This window comes from Brachycentrus maculatus, unplaced genomic scaffold (genome assembly GCF_059751285.1).
Source record: "Brachycentrus maculatus isolate JH-2025_06_01 unplaced genomic scaffold, ASM5975128v1 h1tg000566l, whole genome shotgun sequence".
In the NCBI taxonomy this organism is placed as follows: Eukaryota; Metazoa; Arthropoda; class Insecta; order Trichoptera; family Brachycentridae; genus Brachycentrus; species Brachycentrus maculatus.
Genome location: NW_028281308.1, coordinates 185,907 through 210,429, shown reverse-complemented (window position 1 = coordinate 210,429; position 24,523 = coordinate 185,907). Strand labels below are relative to the sequence as shown.

The 24,523-nt window shown below is 36.3% G+C and overlaps 1 protein-coding gene across 4 annotated transcripts in view; it reads left to right on the top strand.

The window, feature by feature from the left end:
- The window catches only part of LOC148301380 (uncharacterized), a 40,539-nt gene that overhangs the window by 1,802 nt on the left and 14,214 nt on the right, over positions 1–24,523 (top strand). The window contains exons 2-10 of one of the 4 annotated variants that reach the window (XM_088273303.1): positions 1,946–2,063; positions 3,853–3,966; positions 5,386–5,494; positions 6,447–6,583; positions 7,974–8,130; positions 8,893–8,978; positions 9,051–9,096; positions 11,471–11,734; positions 11,825–12,921. In XM_088273303.1, coding sequence (XP_088129429.1) covers positions 1,946–2,063; positions 3,853–3,966; positions 5,386–5,494; positions 6,447–6,583; positions 7,974–8,130; positions 8,893–8,978; positions 9,051–9,096; positions 11,471–11,734; positions 11,825–12,822 — 2,029 coding nt within the window. In that variant the 3' untranslated portion in view covers positions 12,823–12,921. Of the gene's footprint in view, positions 1–1,945; positions 2,064–3,852; positions 3,967–5,385; positions 5,495–6,446; positions 6,584–7,973; positions 8,131–8,892; positions 8,979–9,050; positions 9,097–11,470; positions 12,923–24,523 lie in introns of those variants that run through there. The other 3 variants (XM_088273304.1, XM_088273301.1, XM_088273300.1) reach the window with 3 other exon arrangements.

Here is a 24,523-nt window from a genome sequence, read left to right as displayed (position 1 = left end):
TCAATAGTGACTTGACATTTATTTTTAATACATTTTATTATATTTTAAAAACGATCCTCTGAAAAATCAAGTTTTTTTATATATGACGTTGTTGAAAGGAGTGAGTGATATAAGCTAACTAAAGAAATAAAATTAAAAAAAAACATCAAGTCAAGACATCTATAAAAACATGATTGTTTATGTTCCTAGAAGTGATTCACGTTTGTGGGTAATAAGCCACATGTGGCTGATAACAGACTTGTCACTGTTTACGATAACACCATTTACTATAGTAATAAAATAAATACATACATTTTTCAACTGAAAACATTCATAGTACAATACAGGTTTAGTTTTCTAAGCACATGGGGCTTACAATAAATGTTGCAAAAACCCATGTGTTGTGCAACAGCTCATGCCTAGATGCCCAACAACCCTTGATGTTGAGTAACCAGCGCATCGAAAGGGTCGAGAGTTTCAAGTACTTGGGAGTGTACGCGACTAAAAATGGCAGCCTTCAAAAGGAACTGGGAGTGCGATTAGGACTCGCAGGGTCCGCATTTAACAGTATGAAGGCTGTCTGGAGATCGGATTTATACTGGGTGAAAACCAAATGCCACCTATACAATGCCTGCATTGCTCCTGTTCTCTTATACGGCTGTGAAACATGGCACCTTACAAGGGCCCAGAGCAACCGTGTACTGAGCGCTGAGAATAGGTGTTTGCGGAGAATTTTAGGCGTGCGGTGGTTTGACTTTGTGAGGAATGAAGAGATAAGGCGTAGGACGCAGCAAATCTTAGTCACAACTGTCGTCAAGAAAAGGCGATTCAGTTGGCTTGGCCATGTACTCCGCATGCCTCCCGAGAGCCGCCATCGCCTCCTTTACAAGGCATCAGGTTCCCGACCACGGCTGACAATTCGTCGGCAGTTCTCGTCAGAACTTCGGGACGCGGATCTGACTTAGGAAGATGCAAGGGAGCTGGCAGCCGACAGAAAAGCCTGGAGACAGTTTGTGGACTCCATATGTTCCACCTAGGGAGCGAATATGATTTAATAATACAGGTTTATTCTTAAAATAGTTATAAACAATATTTTGAGTTATTTATTGTAACTGCAGACAGTTGGTAGAGTTCCATATTGAATTGTTGGTACCGTAAGAATTTGAGTACCGTAGAACGGGGCTACTTGAACTTTGATGTGTTACTTGAGCCAAGTACAAAAAGGATTTAAATCCATATTTGATCTACAATAATGAACGTATCGACATGAATCATTGTTTCCCTGACAGGTGACATTTATTGTTACGATACTTAGATCGATACCACGATCTAAATAAAAAAAATTGTACTGGGCTCAAGTAACACATCAAAGTTCAAGTAGCCCCGTGCTACAGTAGTGTGGTTGTCAATCGTGGTAGAATTGGTGAATGTTACACGTGTGTAAAGTGACCACTCTATAACGGTCGTAAGCCCCGTAAATGCCCAGACTTCCATATTCTTCTCCATCTATGTTGAGATGTCAAAAAACTTCTCCAGTTAGTTTGGGTTTATTTTTTTTACTATATTTTTTTTCTTTATTTCTTTTGCATTACATAACATAAATTCAAATACAAAAAAATATGAATAAAATATAAAAATGAATACAAAAGAAGATCTTACAAAGGCATGGCCTGTGCGTGGGCATACAATATAATCTAGTCATAGTAAAAGGTATAAGGGTATAGGTATTATAAGTAGAACTAGAATAATAGTGTTAATATAAAATATAAAAATACTTGACTATCAGAAAACGATTTTTAATTTTTTTTTAATGAAATTAAAAACATAAAAAAAGATGAAAAAGTTAAGAGCTAGCGAACATATACTACAAGAAGAAGGAGGTTAAAATCTGTCTCTTCAATAAATAATTTTGAATTGGAGACTCGTGGCGGCTTGTTGGATGTTTCCTTAACATGTGTGCGTTCAGATCACAGCTATGTATCAACACGGCGATAGTGTACATGCACCGCTTCTACGCGTTCCATTCCTTCACACAGTTCCACCGCAACGCCATGGCCGCTGCGGCCCTCTTTCTTGCTGCAAAGGTGAGTACTTCCAACTGCGCAAAGCCTTCGGGCTGTGTACCTGGTGTGACGCAAACGTTCTTTAAACTTCAAAAGTTTATGGAGTGTTTTATTTATTTATTTATTGAACAGCTAATGCCTTTAACATGATACATATATACAGTATCTAATATAAAAATACACTAATAGAGAAACAAAAAGTCTTAACCTTTTAACCGCGTTCACTTTGTTCCTGAGAGACGCCCGTGCGCGGCGGTATTTCGCCGTTTTTTAAATGATTACTTTTATCATGCATTTAGTTTTAAGAAACGATTTATTTTCCTAAGCAAAAACGTTCAATGGGATTCATTGTGCCTTTTTGGTACTCTATAATACACGTGTGTCACATTATTCTTGAAATATATCGTAATATAAACAAATAAGATCGTAACATAAATAAATCAAAGCACGCATCGCGTGTCACTCTTACCCACTGGCGATGCGTAGCGTCGAGAGTGAGACAGATATAGGGCATGATTATGGCGCGGACTAATTACCGACCGCAAGAAAAATCAGGGATCTGTTCTTTTATTTATCCTTGTGATGTTACAAATTATTGGTCAGATATTTCAACAGATGTCATAAGACCAAGGATTGCCGTATTATTTTATCCAAAGTTCAACACCATGAAAAAATCTCTCCAAGTTGAACTGAGGTTCGAAACTTGGAGTAAAGTAAAAACACAAACGGTTATGTCAGCCGCGTACGGGTATTGTTTTGTGAAAACACATACGGTCATGCGAGCCGCGTGGATCCGGTTAAACATAAAATAATAATAAAATAACAAATAGTTAGCACTGGTCAATACACGTCTCCTTCACACACTATCAGCGAGCAGCAAGAGAAATAAATTAAAATGAGTTATAAAAGTAAAATCAACTTTGTGTTTAATAGCGGGTATTTTATTGTCCGCCTCTGTAGTGTAATGGTCAGCACACTCTGCTACCGTTCTGTAGGTCCCGGGTTCGATTCCCAAGGGGGGTAAAATAAATATAAGTGATTTTTTCACTGTTATATTTATTCAATATTACCCTGGACTGGTACCTGAAGCGGAGGGCTGATCACCTTTCCTTCATGCGTAAACGATCAAGACAACACTGCGTTTATATGACGCCGTGCCCTATGCACCATTGGGGTGCGGAAAAGGGTTTTATTATTATTATTATTATTTTATTGTCCGCCTCCATAGTGTTAGAGTGCTAGACTACCGTGCTGGAGGTGCAGGGTTCGATTCCCAAGAGGGTCAAAATAAATATTGGTGATTTTTTATTCAAACTTCGTGGATCGTATTGATATATTATTTTGAAAAAATAAAAAGATTCGTTTTTTTATTCACTCACATTTTTATTGAAAACCGACTAGTTTCGGCAACAACCTGTTGCCCTCTTCAGGGTTTATTTTATGACTAAACATACATACATGATATATACAAGAAACAGTGAACAATGTTTCTTCAACACTGTTTCTTTTATATCATGAATGTGTGTTTAAAACAAACCCTGAAGAGGGCAACAGGTTGTTGCCAAAACTGAGTCTTTTTATTTCGCAAAATAATAAAATATTTATTTAATATGACCCTGGACTGGTACCTGAAGCGAAAGGCTGATCACCTTACCTTCATGTGTAAACGATCAAGATAACACTGCGTTTATATGAAGCAGTGCCCTATGCGCCATTGGGGTGCGGATAAGGGTTTTATTATTTATTATACCCAGGATACGTAGTTAGATGACGTTGTGGGCTGGAGTTTGACCGTTTGACGTGTGTGCAGATGGAGGAACAGCCGCGCAAGCTGGAGCACGTGATCAAGGTGGCGCACATCTGCATCCACCGAGCCGAGAGCCAGGCGCCCCTGGACGTGCGCTCCGATCACTACCAGGAACAGGTGACTAGCCCCCCTGGCCCCGCTACACTCGCTCTTCAAAATGACTAACTGCATCGGTGTTTGTTTTCTTGCCTATTTGTCTCACGTCACATTACAGAGGCAATAGATGTGGTGGTTTCTCCCACCACATCACATCATATGCGATCATAGTATGTTTTGAATATTGAAAGCATTAACTTTGTGGATCATATTGATAGATTATTTCGAGAAATAAAAATACTCTGTGTTTTGATCCACTCACATTTTTATTAACCAACTAGTTTCGGCAACAACCTGTTGCCCTCTTCAGGGTTTAAGTCATGAGTCATAAATTAAACCCTGAAAAGGGCAACAGGTTGTTGCCGAAACTAGTTGGTTAATAAAAATATGAGTGGATCAAAACACAAAGTATTTTTATTTCTCGAAATAATATATGCGATCATATTGCCCACATCACATTAGGGCCAATGGGTGCAGTGATTTGTCGCACATTATATTATTTTGAGAAATGAAAAGTCTTTGCGTTTTGATCCACTCGCATTTTTATTAACCAACTAGTTTTGGCAACAACCTGTTGCCCTCTTCAGGGTTTAATTTATGACTTGTTTAAACAAGTTTAGGCATGTTTAGTCATAAAATGAAACCTGAAGAGGGCAACAGGTTGTTGCCAAAACTAGTTGGTTAATAAAAAAGAACACAAAGTATTTTTATTTCTCGAAATAATATATCGACATAGATTGTTTCACATTCCTATACACAGGACCAACCTGCCAATGGTTGTGCCTGTAAGGAAGAGCTACCGCTATGTTGAACAATATCTCATTGGATATTGATCTGTTCCATGTGTCTGAAGGAATTTTCCGAAGCGGGATTCTTCTACACCTTTAGCAATAGGGCTGTCCTAACTCAAAACACAGAAAGGGACATTTTTTTGTAGTAGGTTTTTTTTTGCATTCAAGTAGATTCTACTTACAATGATTAAAGAAAACACTTGTTTTTTACCACTTGAGTTTTACTATAGACTACATGTTTCAGAAGTTAAACTTCCATCATTCAGGTCTGTATAATAACTAAAATATAAAATTGTTCTATAAATAAGGAGAGGGGAAAGTAAAGGGAAAGGGTTAGTCAAGGGGCGGACATGTAGTCTATAGTAAAACTCAAGTGGTAAAAAACAAGTGTTTTCTTTAATCATTGTAACATGTCTTACCACAAAGTTAATGCCGAAACAATAAATAAAGATTCTACTTAGTTGAAAAATGCAAAAAAAAATGTACTACAAAAAAATAACCCTTGCTGTGTTTTAAGTTTGGCCAGCCGAATAGTTCTTGCATATATTTTATTTTGATGTAACGATTGAAATTTTTTATAGTTTGTAATGTATATATTAATTGAAATAAATTGAATTGAATTGAATTTATTTCTTGCTGTTGTCCCCAGACCCAGGACCTGGTGTTCAATGAGAACGTGCTCCTGCAGACGCTGGGCTTCGACGTGGCCATCGACCATCCCCACACGCACGTCGTCAAGACCTGCAGCCTTATCCGAGGTCAGACCACTCGCCTTCCCCCAACTCCAGGGGACCCCTGAATGACCAGTTTCACGGTCTAGGGGCAGCCCTGTAGAGCACCTTCCCTTCCCGGTGATATGTATTTACTACAATATTGAAAGCTGTCCCGCCACATGCCCAGATCTGATACAGAAGCATCTAGGCTTCCTGACAGATCTGCTCTTGCTAATCAATTTTTTTTTTGAACCAAGTTGCGAAATTTATTGAAAATGTGAAACAATATAAAATTGTATCCCGATTTTACTGTGAATTTACATTTAAAAGCTTTCAATATACCTGTCCCTGCCAATCTAAATAAATACAAGATTGTAAGTCCATCACAAAATTTTCTAGAAGTACCCCGGTGTATTTACTACAATATGGTATTATCACTCGGGAGGAATATCTAATTTAACATACTTAACCTGTAAAGGATTGTGTAAGGCTCGTGAAGTGTTTATAACAGCGGACATAATCTTTATTTTCATTCATCATTTTCTTTTGGAAATTTCACCTTCGTTAAGACGTTGGTAACGTTGTTTTAAAAAAAAAAATTAAAAAAATAAAAATTTGCCACAAATATTATATACCGACCACTTATAGACACTATAGGCTATCTATCAAAACACGTTCATATCTAATTTTAAAAAAAATACTTTAAGAATTTTAGAACAGTCTCAGCGGAGTTGTTTTGCGTGGAGCGTTGAGTGTACTGAAGAGGTGTTTTCTCTGGTTGCAGCTTCCAAGGACCGATCACCTTTCCTTCATGTGTAAACGATCAAGATAACACTGCGTTTATATTAAGCAGTGCCCTATGCACCATTGGGTTGCGAATCCTAGGGTCTAGGGTTAAGAAAACGCGTGTTGGTGGAATTTTAGAACGGTCTCACCGGAGTTGTTTTGCGTCGAGCGTCGAGTGTACTGAAGGGGTGTTTGTTTGCTCTGGTTGCAGCTTCCAAGGACCTGGCGCAGACGTCCTACTTCATGGCCTCCAACAGCCTGCACCTGACCACCATGTGCCTGCAGTACCGGCCCACCGTGGTGGCCTGCTTCTGCATCCACCTCGCCTCCAAGTGGAGCAACTGGGAGGTACGGGAGGCAGTGCAATCCTTCATCTATCGGATATAGAATATTTTTCAAAATATAATACAGTGAAACCTCTGTCTATCGTTTTAAAGGGACCTATTGAAATCGTCCGCCTCTGTAGTGTAATGGTCAGCACGCTCGGCTACCGTTCTGGAGGTCCCGGGTTCGATTCCCAGGGGGGTCAAATAAATATAAGTGATTTTTTCACTGTAATATTTATTCAATATTACCCTGGACTGGTACCTGAAGCGGAGGGCTGATCACCTTTCCTTCGTGTGTAAACGATCAAGATAACACTGTGTTCATATGAAGCAGTGCCCTATGCACCATTGGGGTGCGGATAAGGGTTTAAAAAAAAAAAAAAAATTGAAATAAACTATGAATGCGGGAAAACAATGAATGCGGGATTAAGAGGTCAATACGCAAGTAGATACGACCGAGTAAAGATACCGGCCTCCCAATCTGTATAACCATTCATAGACTAAAATTCTAAGAAGAATACAGAGCGCCCCCAACCTAACGATTTAATTTACGACTTTTAATTTATGGTATGAACCCTGAAGGGGGGCAACAGGTTGTTGCCGAAACTAGCTGGTTGATAAAAATATGTGAGTGGATCAAAAAGCAAAGTCTTTTTATTTCTCAAAATAATATATCAATATGATCTACGAAGTTAATGCTTTCAATATTCAAAACAAAATATAATAATTTTTAATCAAAGTTTTAGTAAATAGCACTATTTCTTAAAATCCACTGTGACACTGTGACTGAGGAAACACATTACTAAAATTGGACTACATCACTCCTTAGTATGCAGATTTTGTATGGAGGAAAACTAAACACCAATCCACATTCTCTATAATTGTGACGCACTCGCTCGCAAACCAAGTCACATCCTTGGTGGACCTCTACTGGACTCTGAAAAGGTGAAGCTCCTACCACCAAGACAGGTCATGACAGAGGGAGGTCACAATATACCTTAACCTCATAAAAAAAAAAATAATAATAAAAAAATATATATATATATATTTTTTTTTTTTTTTTTCACCTGGTGTGTGTGCGTTATTAAAACGGGAAGCCAGAATAGGATATTTAAAAAATGCTTACTTACAGTTCGTTTATGAAGCTAAATATACGTCCTTCAGAACTCAAGCGATGCAGGCGAATCTTGGTCTCCGCGCTTCGGTTGGCCGCTTTTGTTGAATCCGCTCGGGAATCTCCGTGGCGAATTCGTATATTTCAGTGTTGCCTACTTGGCAGTAGCAGTAGCTACCCGCCTACATATATATATATTTATACATAAAAAACTGTCTGCAGTTACAATAAATAGGTTCCACTGTATTTGGACACGCTCGCCGCAATCTTGAAATGTGTCATTTGTGCCCCGTTGTAGATCCCGCAGTCCAACGAGGGCAAGTACTGGTTCAACTACGTGGACCGCTCCGTGACGGCCGAGCTGCTGGAGTGCCTGACCTCGGAGTTCCTGCACATCTTCGACCGCTGCCCCTCCCGCCTCAAGAAGAAGATCATGTCCATATCGCACTCCCAAGGTAGCCACTCCTAACCACACCACACTTCTGTTCAGGTCATCCTGACGTAGACCATCAATTTATTTCTCTTTTGTATTTTTATAAGCCCCGTAAATGCCCAGACTTCCACGTTCTTCTTCTCCCATGTTGAGATGTCATAAAATAATATGAAATAACAAATCGCTCACTCCTTTCAAGAACGTCATAAATAAAAAATTGTAAATTTTCAGTTGTGCATGTTTTCGGAATGCCCAGAAAATGTACTATGTATATCCCAGTAAAAGCGGCATATTTTTAATTTTATATTTACCCGCTACAGGGCAGAATGAGTTGTTTTTGCATTTTGAAAAAAAGGTATTGTTTAATTATTTTTTTCAATATACCGAACTTTTTTCAAATGGAGAAAAAACCTTCAGGTTTTACCTAAAAAGATCTGTTGCACAGTAATAAGTTCAATAAGTGGCTTGATATTTATTTTAAATACATTGTATTATATTTTTAAACTTTAAAAACGATCTCCTGAAAAATCAAGTTTTTTGATTTATGACGTTGAAAGGAGTGAGCGAGATGTGTTCATTTGGGAAGCATTAGACAGGCGCCAATTGCAAAATGAATTCAAGAAAGGTTTATTTTCAATTGGTCTGGGTGTTTATGATGTATTTTTCACATTTACCTTCCCAATCATTACTATCCTACCCGCAGACAAGCATCTAAAATAGAGGCTTTGCGTAATATTCATTTAAAAAAAAAAAATTAAGCGCGTGAACTAAGAAACATGAACAGTTGCAATGCTTGCAGGCACCGGGTCCCCCGCCCAGGCAGGGATGCCGCCGGCCCACGGGGCCGCCAGCGCAGCGCCCTCGCCCTTCGTGAGTATTCCGCCGTTCGTTCCGTACGCCGCGCCCGTAATGTGTGTGTGCTAACGCTCGCTCTGCTTGCAGGACAAGGAGCCCCGGAAGATACCGCAAGAGGAGCTGGATAAAATGGGTGAGTCTATGTTTGTTCCGGGAATGGGGGGTAGAATGTTACACTTGCATTTTAATGAAGACGAGCTTATTCTACGCTCTTAAAGAGACTAACCCTTTCCGGTCCCATAAAAAAAAAAATATATAAATCTAGGTAGACAGTTACATTCCAATTGGAAAAAAAACTTTTGTCCTCTGCTCTACATACTGTTTTAATATATCGCTCACTCCTTTCGAGAACGTCATAAATAAAAAAACTTGATTTTTCAGGAGAACGTTTTTAAAGTTTAAAAATACAATACAATGTATTAAAAATAAACATCAAGCCACTTATTGAACTTTTTACTGTGCAAAAGATCTTTTAAGGTAAAACCTGAAGGTTTTTTCTCCATTTGAAAAATATTTAGTATGTTTAAAAAAAGTAATTAAACAATACCTTTTCTTCAAATGCAAAAACAACACTTTCTGTCCTGTAGCGGGTAAATATTAAGTTAAAAATATGCCTCTTTTGCTGGGATATAGCACATTTTCTGGGCATTCCGAAAACATGCACAATTGGAAATTGACGACTTTTGATTTATGACGTTCTTGAAAGGAGTGAGCGATATACGAATGACAAAAATGTAAGCTTGGAATAATACTTATATCAAATAAATAATACTTATGATGAAAAAATGTGGAATAGCATCCGACATGGGACCTGGGAGAGGAAAAAATCGATGTCGAATGAAATTCCACATTGGACCAGTAACGGTTAAGATATTATATCGAATCAAAGCTTTTATAAAAGAAAACTTTGATATGTTCCTCTGATAATGGTTAAAAATATATATTGTTGTCCGCCGATAAGTACTGATTTGAAAAAAAAACATATCGTTATCTAAATTTATAAATGAAACTAAGCAGGTACTAAGTTTAAAAAAAAACACACCTCATAATATGTAATATCACGGTTTATCCACTAAGTATTTATTTATATTATTTTTTGACATCTCATCAAAGATGAAGAAGAATATGGAAGTCTGGGCATTTACGGGGCTGACGACCGTCATCGGCTGGTTTAAGTGATCACTTTACACACGTGTAACATTCACCAATTCTACCCATTATTGACAACCACACTACTCAAATTCTTGGAAGTTCTTTATATATGAACCAATTTAGAAACCTTGTTCTTGAATCACTAGAACTTCACTAGAGACATCTATTGGTGAGATGTAAAGAAGCTTTTTATTAAGCAGAAACTCTTATATTAGTATGTGAGGTCCGAATCCTGGATTATAATCACACACATGAGAAACGCCAGAAAATACCATTTTCATTTTTATTATTTAAGCTTATAATTTCATGTGTGTGATTATAATCCAGGATTGGGACCTCACATACTAATATAAGAGTTTCTGCTTAGTAAAAAGCTTCTTTACATCTCACCAATAGATGTCTCTAGTGAAGTTCTAGTGATTCAAGAACAAGGTTTCTAAATTGGTTCATATATAAAGAACTTCCAAGAATTTGAGTAGTGTGGTTGTCAATAATGGGTAGAATTGGTGAATGTTACACGTGTGTAAAGTGATCACTTAAACCAGCCGATGACGGTCGTCAGCCCCGTAAATGCCCAGACTTCCATATTCTTCTTCATCTTTGATGAGATGTCAAAAAATAATATGAAAATCACTCCTGTAATTGGAGATAATCCAGATTTTGTGAACAAGTATTTGGACACACTCCAAATGTTGTAAAGTATTTATTTATATTCTTCTTAGAATTTTAACCTACCAATGGTTATGCGGATTGGGAGAACTGTATCTTTACTCCATCGTGTTTCCTTGTGTATTGACCTCTTAAACCCGCATTCATAGTTCACTTTAATAGGTCCCTTTAAAAATGATACATAGGGGTTATAGGATTGGATACCCCATGTCTGTAGAATACATATTCACTCTGTCAACAATTAATTGAAGACCCTCGACGGAGTCATCAATTATAACAGCATCTGCATGCTCTAGGTCGCCGAGTCTCGGGGAGGGGGAGATGGTTATACCTCGGTCAGATGGTAATGACTTTCCAATAATGAAATCCACGAGGATGATAAAGAGGAGCGCAAGGACGCAGCCTTGTCTGACTCCGGCGGAGACCCCAAACCAATCCGTGACAACGTCGTCAACTCTTATATGGCACTCAATATTAAGGTGTAGGGACTTGAGGGGCCAGTGCTGACAATTCGTCTGAACTGCGGCATGTGGACCTGACTTGGAAGGATGCAAGGGAGCTGGCAGCCGACAGAAAAGCCTGGAGACAGTTTGTGAACTCCATATGCTCCATATATGGTTATAATAATATTAAGTGGTTTCACTGTATCAATATGATTGTGAGTTCTCACTGTGTTCTCGTTCTAGACCCGGACAAGCGGTCGCTGTTCGGGCCTGGCACCTCCTCCGGGCCCGGCAAGGTGGACTACCGCGAGTACCGGGAGCGCCAGGCGGCGCTACGGCGCGCCGGGCCCGCCCCGGCCGCGCCCCCCTCCTGCGCGCCGCCCGCCCCCGCCGGCCAGCCGCGACCCGCGCCGCGCCAGTGGAGCGCCGCGCCCGCGCGCCCCCCGCCACCCGCCGCGCCCCGCCACACCCAACAGCGGCGGCCCGAGGCGCGCCACTCCACGCAAGGTACGGCCCGCCATCCCGACTCCAGGCCCCATCTATCGCCAGACTCACGAGAGCGAGCGGCAGTTTTCACTGGGCTCCCTCCACTTGCAGGACTACCTCCGGAGCAGCGAGCGCGCTCGTCGCAGCCGCCGCCTCCGACTCCCAAGCCCCCCCCGCCCCCGCAGCAGCAGCAGCCGCCTCCCGCGCCTCCCGCCGCGCGCGCGCCTCCGCCGGCGCCTCCACCGCCGCGCGCGCCTTCGCTCTTCTCTCCGGAGCCGCAGGCGCGCCGGCCCGCGCGCCCGCCGCCGCCGGCCGCGCCGGAGCGCGCGCCCCCGCCTCGCGCTTCACCGCCGGCCTCCCCGCCCGCTCCCGAAGCGCCGCCCGCCGAGCCCGCGCGCGCTCCCGACAGCCTAGAGACAGACCCGCACCTCATCTCCAGCCTGCTCAAGGAAGCCATCCAGCACCGCTCCGAGAAGAAGAAGAAGAAGGAGAAGCACAAGCACAAGGACCGGGACAAGCGCGAGGAGAAGCGCAAGCGCAAGAAGAACAAGGAGCGGCGGCGCGACGCCTCCCCGCCCGCGCCCGCGCCCTCCTCGCCCATCAAGATCACCATCCCGCGCGAGGCCATCGCCATCGGCGCCGCCGAGCCGCCGCGCCTCAAGATCAAGATCCCCAAGGAGCGCCTGCGCGGGGAGCCGCCGCCGCCCGCGCCCGCGCCGCAGGCCCTCAAGATCAAGATCCCCAAGGAGGTGGTGGAGGGCGTCAACCGCAAGCGGGCGCTGTTCCCGCTCGCGGGCCCGCCCGCCAAGGCGCCGCGCCCGCAGCCGCCGCCCGCGCCCCCCAAGGTGAGTCCCGCCGACCCCGCCCCGTACCATTTCAAAAACGGTCACTACGCGGAGCCGCGCGGCCCGTACGGCGGCGGGCGGCCCCCGCGCCCGCTGCTGGGCGCGCGGCCCTACCCGCCGCCGCCCTACGCCCTGTACGCGCGCCCCTACCTGCCGCCGCCCGGCGCCTTCTACCCGCGCGGCGCGCCCGCCTTCGGCCGCCCGCCGCCCCCGCCCCTCCCGCCGCCCCTGCCGCCCCCGCCGCCCCCCCCTCCCCAGACCTAGAAACCCGATACTTGCACTATTCGGCTGTCCAAACTCAAAACACAGTAAGGGACATTTTTTTTGTAGTACGTTTTTTTTGCATTTTCGGACCAAGCATCTACTACAAAAAAAATTTTCCCTACTGTGTTTTGAGTTTGGACAGCCGTATTGCAGTATCGCCAAGGCGTGATGGTTACCTAGTTAGCTAACCATCATTAAATAATTCTCTTTACAATATTAATTATCTTGTACACATGGGATTCATTCAGTTCACCAGTTGGAAGAGATCGCCTCCCATGGTATTCCTTTTCTTTTTCCGAAGCGGGTAGAACAATTGATCGTTATGACAATTTTACGGCTGCTTGCGAATTGACCGTTTTTTTAATGAAATTTTTATAATTATATATGTACATGTATTATTATTTTTAAAAATGTGGTGATCTCTCTCTACCCGATTGAATAATATTGGTTTACGCTCAACGGCGCGGGAGATCACCGCAGCAATTGTTTGTGAATCTAGCCGAAATCGGCCACAATGATTACTTTGTTGTAACTCTGTACTTAGATTTTATATTTATTTATTTTACTTAGATTATTTTGAAATAATATATTTTTGTCATTAGTTTACGTTATTGTATGTAGTATTTCTTTACATAGAAATACAGTCAAATTTAGTTATAAGAGAAACCCTCATATATATATATATATATATATATATATATATATATATATATATATATATATATATATATATATATATATATATATATATATATATATATATATATATATATATATATATATATATATATATATATATATATATATATATATATATATATATATATATATATATATATATATATATATATATATATATATATATATATATATATATATATATATATATATATATATATATATATATATATATATATATATATATATATATATATATATATATATATATATATATATATATATATATATATATATATATATATATATATATATATATATATATATATATATATATATATATATATATATATATATATATATATATATATATATATATATATATATATATATATATATATATATATATATATATATATATATATATATATATATATATATATATATATATATATATATATATATATATATATATATATATATATATATATATATATATATATATATATATATATATATATATATATATATATATATATATATATATATATATATATATATATATATATATATATATATATATATATATATATATATATATATATATATATATATATATATATATATATATATATATATATATATATATATATATATATTTATATATATATATATATATATATATATATATATATATATATATATATATATATATATAGGTTTGTTTTTTAAGAGGTTGTTTTTTAATCTGGCAATATTGTTTCTACAAAATTGATTTTTGCAATTGATTGCATTTTGATGATTTTTGGTTAAATGGCTATGTCAATTAGCGGAATTGCCGAATTCGGAGTGGAGAAAACCCAGAAGCCTTTGTGGAGACTCCCTTACATCCGTTAAAAGTCACTGTTTGGTGTGCTTTATGGGCAGGCGGAATCGTCGGCCCATATTTTTTTAGTGACATTGCCGGCCAGAATTTTATGGTCAATGGAGAGCGCTACACAACCACGATTACTGACTTCTTTGTACCTCAGTTGAGTGGCATAGATGTGACAGAGCTGTGGTTTCAACAAGATGGCGCAACATGCCACAAAGCCATTTGAATTCGTATACCTCTCAACAAAAAAACAGCCTATATATATGTATTATATACATAGTTTTGAATGACGCATGTTTTAGTGTTTATTTTATTTATTTAATTTTTATTACACACACTTACATAATTTTATATATATATATATATATATATATATATATATATATATATATATATATATATATCTCACTCCTTTCAAGAACCTCGTAAATCAAAAAACCTGATTATTCAGGAGAACGTTTTTAAAGTTTAAAAATATAACACAATGTATCAAAAATAAATATCAAGCCACTTATTGAACTTTTTACTGTGCAACAGATCTTTTCAGGTAAAACCTGAAGGTTTTTTCTCCATTTGAAAAATATTTAGTTTATTAAAAAAATATATTAAACAATACCTTTTCTTTAAAATGCAAAAACAACACTTTCTGCCCTGTAGCTAGTAAATATTATGTTTAAAATATGCCTCTTTTGCTGGGATATAGTACATTTTCTAGGCATTCTGAAAACATGCATAACTGAAAATTGTCGATTTTTGATTTATGACGTTCTTGAAAGGAGTGAGCGATATGTAAAAAAAAAATATTATTTCCTTATATTAAAATGTATATATTTATTATTGTTTATTTTTAAGTACCATTTACTGATAATGTATTTTTATATTTAAAAACATAATCATGTCCCTTAAAAATTGATGTGTTAAAATAAATGTTAGGTGCAACGGTGGTTAAAGTATTTAGTAGCTAGTTTCAATTGGACCAATGAAACTCGGCTTACGTTTGATCTAGTGTCCCGCTACCCGCGCTCGGTCGTCACATGACGGCGCGTTGGGAAAGATTTGGCACCTATGACTCAGTGAGTTGGTACTTGCCGCGAGCTGCGTACTATGATTTCCATACAAATATGAACTAGGGGTATTTTGGTACCCCCCTTTGGATCACTTGTAAATTTTGAAATAATCAGTACGGGAAAAATAAATAACTTTTTCCATCGTTGCATTTATCTCCTCGTTTAGAAAAAAATCCATGTGTTCACTGATAACTTAGATTTAAAAATATTTAATACGTTATTTTTAAATGTATGAGGCCTCATATGAACAGAGAAATAAGTCAGATTATATTTTTAATATAAAATATGTATATATTTATATATATAATCATTATCATTATAGTATTAGTATAAAATTAGCAGGGAATAGAATAGATGGTGCTTTGAACAGAGTGATTGCGAATTAAAATATATCCATGGAAGCCGAATTGGCGGTTCACAACGGCGTGCTGGTACCAACACTGATGTATGGGAGCGAAACATAGAACTGGCAAAGGAAGGATGAAAGCAGAGTGAAGGCCATTGAAATGCGCTCCCTCGGACGAATGTGTGGAAAATCATTGTATGATAGAATCATACATGAAGATGTAAGAAAGGAATGTAAGGCTGAACAAGGGATAATTGAGAAGATTAGGAAGTGTTCTTTAAGGTGGTATGGACATGCGGAGCGAATTGATAACGAGAGAATGACTAAGGAAATACATATATGTGGCAAATGTGAGCGGGAGAACAGAACGAAGACGGCCGTAAAAGACTCTAAATCTGGTGGTGTCAAAAGTCTGCGTAATCGGAGGGCATGTATGACTAGATGTATGGATGTGAACAATGCGAGGAGCGTATGTCAGGATAGATGAGTGTTGCGTTCTATATTCTCTGCCTACCCCTGCGGAGAAACGGCGTGATGGCAGTAGTAGTATAATTACCAAGTGTTAAAAAGCAAACTCGGATTTGTCCATTTTTGTCCACTCGTCAATTGTTATGAGACTTATTTTTACAAAATGTGTCGGACCTATGTTTGTTTTTATTTAATTATTTTTTTACACTAAAAAGGGCACTCAATTTCAGCTCAAAAAATTGTATTGTGAGTTTATTTTATGTATTTTTTTATTTATTATTTATTTACTAGAATAAACTATAGGGGTATAAGTCGAAAAAATACATTATTTTTATTTATTTTTAAATTAGCAAATTGTTTTAAATTTGGAATTAAATTGTGGAATATTTAAAAAAAAATTAAAATGAGACCACTTTTTTGAGTTAATTATGAACTAGAAATGTATGTTTATAGATTTGGCGTTTAATTTGTTGGAACTCCATTTTAATTTATGTATTAAATGTGATATGAAACGCTGATTTTTTGAGTCTACTAAGATGTATTTTATTGTTAGAAAAACACAATTTTGTGACAATAGATCATTCTCATGATGTGTTATTATTGGCTAATAAATTAATATGAAAAATCACAAGACTATCTGTAGCATTCTTATTGAAATCTGTAGGGAACTAAGGGAGATATGAAGGTTTAAACTTTACATATTTTAATAAAACTTAAAACAGACACTGCCATATCGCTCACTCTTTTCAAGAACGTCATAAATCAAAAATCACCAATTTTCAGTTGTGCATGTTTTCGGAATGCCCAGAAAATTTACTATATCCCAGCAAAAGAGACATATTTTTAACTTAATATTTACCCGCTACAGGGCAGAAAGTGTTGTTTTCGCATTTTGAAGAAAATGTATTGTTTAATTAATTTTTTAAATATACTAAATATTTTTCAAATGGAGAAAAAACCTTCAGGTTTTACCTAAAAATATCTGTTGCACAGTAAAAAGTTCAATAAGTGGCTTGATATTTATTTTTAACACATTGTATTTTATTTTTAAACTTTGAAAACGTTCTCCTGAAAAATCAAGTTTTTTTGATTTATGACGTTCTTGAAAGGAGTGAGCGATATGTCATCAAATTTTACGTCATCGGGTGTGTTATGGTGCGTATCCCTTTATGTATCTGCTTTATAGAGCTGTAATAGTAGTAGTGTGGATTCGTTTCTGCTACGTCATTCGTCACCAACTTATGAAGGTGAATTTTGAAATAGAAAATTATGAATGAAAATATTGATTATATCGGCTGTTATAAACGCAAAACGAGCCTTACACAATCCTTTATAGGTTCAGTATGTTAAATTAGACATTCCTCCTGAGTGATAATACCCTATTATTTCGCCCTCGTTGTGGCATTTTCAGACGAATGGACCTTTCAACATTATTTTGAAAATGAGTTCCTGGCTTTCTGTCTTTTTAACGGTTTGTCTCGTTGTACGCGTGGTGACGTCGACCTCATCCGCGGTATTCGCGTATGCTGTCTCGTATCTGTCTCGTGTCATATTTGTCCATGGTGGTTGGGCACCGCACCATAACTAGGCGAAACAACCGTCACAAAATTCATTTTTATGTGTTTTGTTAACAGTAAAATACAACTTAGTTGACATAAAAAAATCAGCGTTTGATTTAACATTTAATACATGAATTAGAGATGTTTTCATCAACGGTGATATACTTAATATACTTTTATTCATATACATATCGCTCACTCCTTTCAAGAACGTCATAAATCAAAATACTTGATTTTTCAGGAGAACGTTTTTAATGTTTAAAAGTATCGGCAATGTATTATAAATAAATATCAAGCCACTTATTGAACTTTTTACAGTGCAAAAGATCTTTTAAGGTAAAACCTGAAGGTTTTTTCTCCATTTGAAAAATATTTAGTATATTTAAAAAAAATAATTAAACAATACCTTTTCCTCAAAATGCAAAATCAACACTTTCTGCCCTGTAGCAGGTAAATATTTAGTCACAAATATGCCTCTTTTACTGGGATATAGTACATTTTCTGGGCATTCCGAAAACATGCACAACTGAAATTCAACGATTTTTGATTTATGACGTTCTTGAAAGGAGTGAGCGATATATCCGGAGTTCGATTCCTCACTTAATTTAATAAAATTAAAATAAGTTTTATTTTTTGTGTTACCCTTAGTAAAATTTTGCATAAATAACACTGGCCGACAATGATTTTGTAACTGAAATTTTGACGACTGATTTGGACCAAGTTAATCGTTCTTATTCAAAGTCTATATGGTGACAAGCTTGTATCACATCAAGTTTTGCTGTTACAGTCGTATTATTGTTTGTATGGAGCCCATACGTTGAAACCGTAATAGTGGTTGGTATCTAGACATGCTTTAGTCTAAGGTCTAAGGGATTCAAAAAAAGTATTGATAATTATGTAGCAACAGTGGAAATATATTAACTTATTTATATTGAATACAATAGCATTATATGTTTGTATATATTTATACGTAAATAATAAGATAAACTTTAGTCAATATCAGAATTTAAAATATCCATAGCTAAAAAATCGGACGTGCTACATCTTTTTTGCTTTCGTTTTTGAATTCAGCTATGCAAAGTTTACATCGCTCACTCCTTTCAAGAACGTCATAAATCAAAATACTTAAGATTTTGCAGGAGAACGTTTTTAAAGTTTAAAAATATAATACAATGTATTACAAATAAATATCAAGCCACTTATTGAACTTTTCACTATGCAACAGATCTTTTGAGGTAAAACCTGAAGATTTTTTTTCCATTTGAAAAATATTTAGCATATTTAAAAAAATAATAAAACAATACCTTTTCTTCAAAATGCAAAAATAACACTTTCTGCCCTGTAGCGGGTAAATATTAAGTTAAAAATATGCCTCTTTTGCTGGGATATAGTACATTTTCTGGGCATTCTTAAAACGTGCACAATTTAAAATTGACGATTTATGATTTATGACGTTCTTGAAAAGAGTGAGTGATATGTTTATATATATTGATACATAAATAATAAGATAAACTTTAGTCAAAATCAGAATTAAAAATATCCATAGCTAAAAAATCTGACGTGCTACATTTTTTTTGCTTTCGTTTTTGAATTCAGCTATGCAAAGTGCATAAAGATCAGGTGTTTTCATGCCAGTTACAAAATAAAAGTTGTAAATTTTGGGCCAGTGTACTTTGCCTTGGATGATGATTATAAACACACTATGGACGGGAAACGTATTTCTACCCGTTAGATGGATTGATTTGAAGTACCGTTGGTATTGCATTTTAGTATTGTAAAGTCATGTTGATATCTCAAAGATGAAGTTTTATTTAAATGTAGGTAATTTTCTCCCTTCTCTTCGTCCGCCTCCGTAGCGTAACGGTCAGCATGCTCGCCTGCCGTTCTGGAGGTCCCGGGTTCGATTCCCAGGGGGGTTTAACAAATATAAGTGATTTTTGCACTCTAAAATTTATTCAATATTACACTGGACTGGTACCTGAAGCGGAGGGCTGATCACCTTTCCTTTGTGTGCAATCGATCGAGATGACACTGCGTTTATATGAAGCAGTTCCCTATGCACCATTGGGGTGCGGTAAGGGATTTATTATTATTATAATTATTAATTTTCTCCCTTAAATAGTTGGAGAATTGTAAGTGTTTTGGGAAATAATAATTTTGTTGGATAGGTTTTTTTCTTCTTAAAATTACTTTAAAGCTTGTTCTCTGAGATTCTACACCAATCTCTTTGTTAAAGTGTTAACTATATGTACATAATTATCAAATCCCGTCGCCAGCGGTCCGCAGGCATAAAAATACCCGTCCAAAATGTGTTATATAAAATACTATGAATTAATTAATTTTTAAAATATGTATTAAGTTATTTTACGTATTGAAATTTAATCTACCATTTTTAGTCTAATTTATTTTGTTGATATTATTATTATTATTTATATAGGAATTGTATTAAATTTTGTTGTACTAGTGTATAAAGGCAACTAGTCGTAACTCAAGTTGCGGCTGTTTGGCGTAACGCGGCCCAAAGCATTCTTATACTTGGCCTCTACCATATACAATCACAGACTTTACTCCGTCTCTTTCCTTCACCGAGATATTCAGTATCCAAGTAGCCGCAAAATTGTATTCATTTGATACATCGCTCACTCCTTTCAAGAACGTCATAAATCATAATACTTGATATTTCAGGAGAACATCTTTAAGGTTTAATAATATAATACAATGTATTAAAAATAAATATCAAGACACTTATTGAACTGTTTACTGTGCAACAGATCTTTTTAGGTAAAACCTGAAGGTATTTTCTCCATTTGAAAAATATTTAGTATATTTAAAAAAAATATTAAACAATACATTTTCTTCAAAATGCAAACACAACACTTTCTGCCCTGTAGCGGGTAAATATTAAGTAAAAAATATGCCACTTTTGCTGGGATATAGTACATTTTCTGGGCATTCCGAAAATATGCACAACTGAAAATCGACGATTTTTGATTAATGACGTTCTTGAAAGGAGTGAGCGACATGTGTTGGCGAAAAGCGTCATTTTAAGTTTGCCATAAACGCGTTTATCTCGAAACTACCGTTTTTAATCTGCGGCTATTTGCCTTTGCACATTGGTGTACTTCTAGCTGTAATAGAAAATGTATGCTAATTACGGCGGGCCATGTCGTAGTATGTCGGCCGAGTTGAATATCCAATTTTGTATAATTATACAGGATGCATTGTTTCATTTGTCAATACACGTTTTTATACATCGAAATTATATGTTTCAATTACTAGTTTTAAAACGCTCACTTTTTAAAGAATGCTATCGAAAATTCATATTTTCCTCCGCTCTTTGTAAAATTCTAACAAAACTTTGAATATCATACTAGTCTGTTTTTTTGGTTGGTTGGAAGATATTGCTTTATAGTAATAAGCTCGCCAATGTACACACATATTGTACAAAGCTCAAAGTTCAAATAAATATTTTTATTTAAGTATAAAACATCTTCTCTTCTTCTTTCTTTTCTAACCCTTATCCGCACCCAATGGTGCATAGGGTACTATATCATATAGAAGTAGTGTTATCTTGATTGTTAAATATACAAAGGAAAGGTAATCAGCCTCCCGCTTCAGTTACCAGTCAAGGATCATATTAAATAAATATTATACTGAAAAATTACTAATATTTATTTTGACCCTCTTGGGAATTGAACCCGGGACCTCCAGCATGGTAGACTAGCGCGCTAACCACTACACTATAGATGCGGATAAAACACCTATTCAATTTCATTTATTTTTGAAGCACCAACTTTTTGATTTTCCATTTTATAATTTAAATGTAACTTTGTTTTAAAATCACTTTAAATATTTTATTATAACTTAATTTTAATGTCTACCGGTTTCAAAGCTAACCGTTTCATTAGTCTTGATAAAGAAGCGGTTAGCTTCGAATCCGGTAGACATTATAATTAAGTTATAATAAAATATTTACAGTGAGTTTAAAACAAAGTTACATTTTAATTATATGTATTAAATTATTTATTCATTTCGCGTTTCATTTGTAGAACTCCGTAATTTATATTTAAAATATTAAAATCAAACACTGATTTTTAGAGTCTATTAAGTTTTATTTTTTTTACTTTTAAAAACGCATTAAAATTAGTTTGTTGATGCCCTAACGAGGCAAAACAATTGTCACAAATTTTATTTTCTATTTTTATGTGTTTTTAAAACTGAAAAAAATACAACTTAGACTTTAAAAATTAGTGTTTTATTTTAATATTTAAAATATGTGTTTAATTCCATTTTCTTTTGTGAATAAACTGTTAAAATCATTCTCTTTATAAAAAAAACACCTTAAATTCGTGTCTGTTATATGAATAAACATTTTAAATAAATATTTTTTGTCCGCCTCCGTAGTGTAATGGTAGCACGCTTGGCTACCGTTCTGGAGGTCCCGGGTTCGATTCCCAGGGGGGGGTCAAATAAATATAAGTGATTTTTTCACTGTAATATTTATTCCATATTACCCTGGACTGGTACCTGAAGCGGAGCGCTGATCACCTTTCCTTCATGCGTAAACGATCAAGATAACACTGCGTTTATATGACGCAGTGCCCTATGCACCATTGGGGTGCGGATAAGGGTTTTATTTTATTATGAATAAACTGCTAAATTCCTTCTCTTTTATGAATATACTGTTAAATTCCTTTTTTTGTGAACAATCTGTTAAGTTCCCTTTCTTTTGTGAACGATCTGTTAAATTCTTCCCTGTTTTGTGAATAACCCGTTAAATTCCTTCTCTTTTATGAATAATCTGTTAAATTAAATTTCCGTATTCGAAACGTCTATAATCTTTTTTTTCACAAGCTGTAATTATTTGAATCCGTTTTTCAACTCGGGAAATATATAAAATACCCCTGTTTTTACGTATGAATTTTATATAGCATTCTTCAAAAGAATTAAAATTTTAAATACATATCTAAGAACTGAAAAAAAAAATTCCGCTGTTTATAATAATAAATTGTATTTTAAATCAATGTATCTGTAATATACTATATATATATTTATTTTTATTTATATATATTTATATATATTGATAAAAATAATGTTTTCCATTTCAATTATTAACTTCTTGGTGATGGTCTGTACTGTAAGATATACATATATTTTTTTTCCTTTTTTTTTGCACTTTCTGACTGCATGCCGTACGTAGTGTTTAGTGTGTGAAACCGAGCAACATATGTATGTAATATGACTTGGTCCACTCTTCCCCATATACACACCCATCTTTATAGCTTTACCACTCGTAGAAAGATGAAAAAAACAGTACTTTGGAAATTTCAATTGTGTAATTTCTGTTCAACTAAAATCGGTGACTACAATAATTGAAAATATGTCAATAATTGGAAAGATGTCAATAATTGGTAGGGTGTCAATGACTATGAGAATGTCCATAATTGGGAGGGTGGCCATAATTGGGCGGATGTCAATAATTATGATAATGTCCATAATTGCGAGAGTGACCATAATTGGGAAGGTGTCAATAATTAGGAGGGTGTCAATAATTAGGAGGTTGTCAATAATTATGAGAATGTCCATAATTGCGAGAGTGACCATAATTGTTATGGTGACCATAATTGGGAAGCTGTCAATAATTAGGATGGTGTCAATAATTAGGAGAAAGTACATAATTGGGAAGATGACTATAATTGGTACGGTGACCATTATTGGGAGTGTCAATAATTAGAAGGGTGAAATTTTTGAGGGTGCCAATAATAAGTGTCAATAATTGTGATCTGGCTTATGCTGGGTATGATAATAATTAGGTGTGCTAATATTTGGGCATGTCAATAATTATGTATATAAATAATTTGCCATGTCAATAATTGGGTTTGACGATAATGAGGTGTGACAAATTAGGTGGGCCAATTATTGGTCATGTTAATAGTTGGATATGCCAATAATTGAAGATTGCCATCGATTCTTTTGTCATTTAATATTTTTTAAATTCATTTTTGAATTATTGAAACTTTTTTGAGTGGTAAAACTATAAAAAATGTAAATATTATATTTCCTAAAAATTCAGCACATTTTTATTTTTTATCTTGGATCGGATTTGTTCAAACTGGTCAACTTCAGATTGACGACTCGTCAACTGATCGTCAATTTTATTGTATTGTAAATTTTTTTTTGATCGCTACAAAAAAAATTGAGTGACGGGTATTAAGCCTTTGTGTACATTTTTCCTTAATCGGGCGAAATAGGCGTCACTCAATACAAACTGCTCTGAATAGATAAAGATGGAAAAAATGTGTTTTATTTTTAAATTTTATTCATTTCAGTGTAAATGTTACAATACCATTTGTTTTACAGTATTGAACAGATTTATTTAAACAAAACTTTTTTTTTCGTATTTTCAATACCCTCTAAAAAAAGTTTTTTGGGTGTTCCTCGTATTATGGACCAGGGCTTGTTTCAGTGACTGAGATGATGATAGCGAGAAGTGTCACCCAATTCTACTGGCAAAGATACTACGGCTGTCCAAACTTAAAACACAGTAAGGGACATTTTTTTGTAGAACATTTTTTTTTGCATTTTTGAACTAAGTAGATTCTAGTTAGTCCAAAAATGCAAAAATAATGTACTACAAAAAAATGTCCCTTACTGTATTTTGAATTTGGACAGCCGACTACCAGAGATACAAAAACGAAGGTCAAATCGC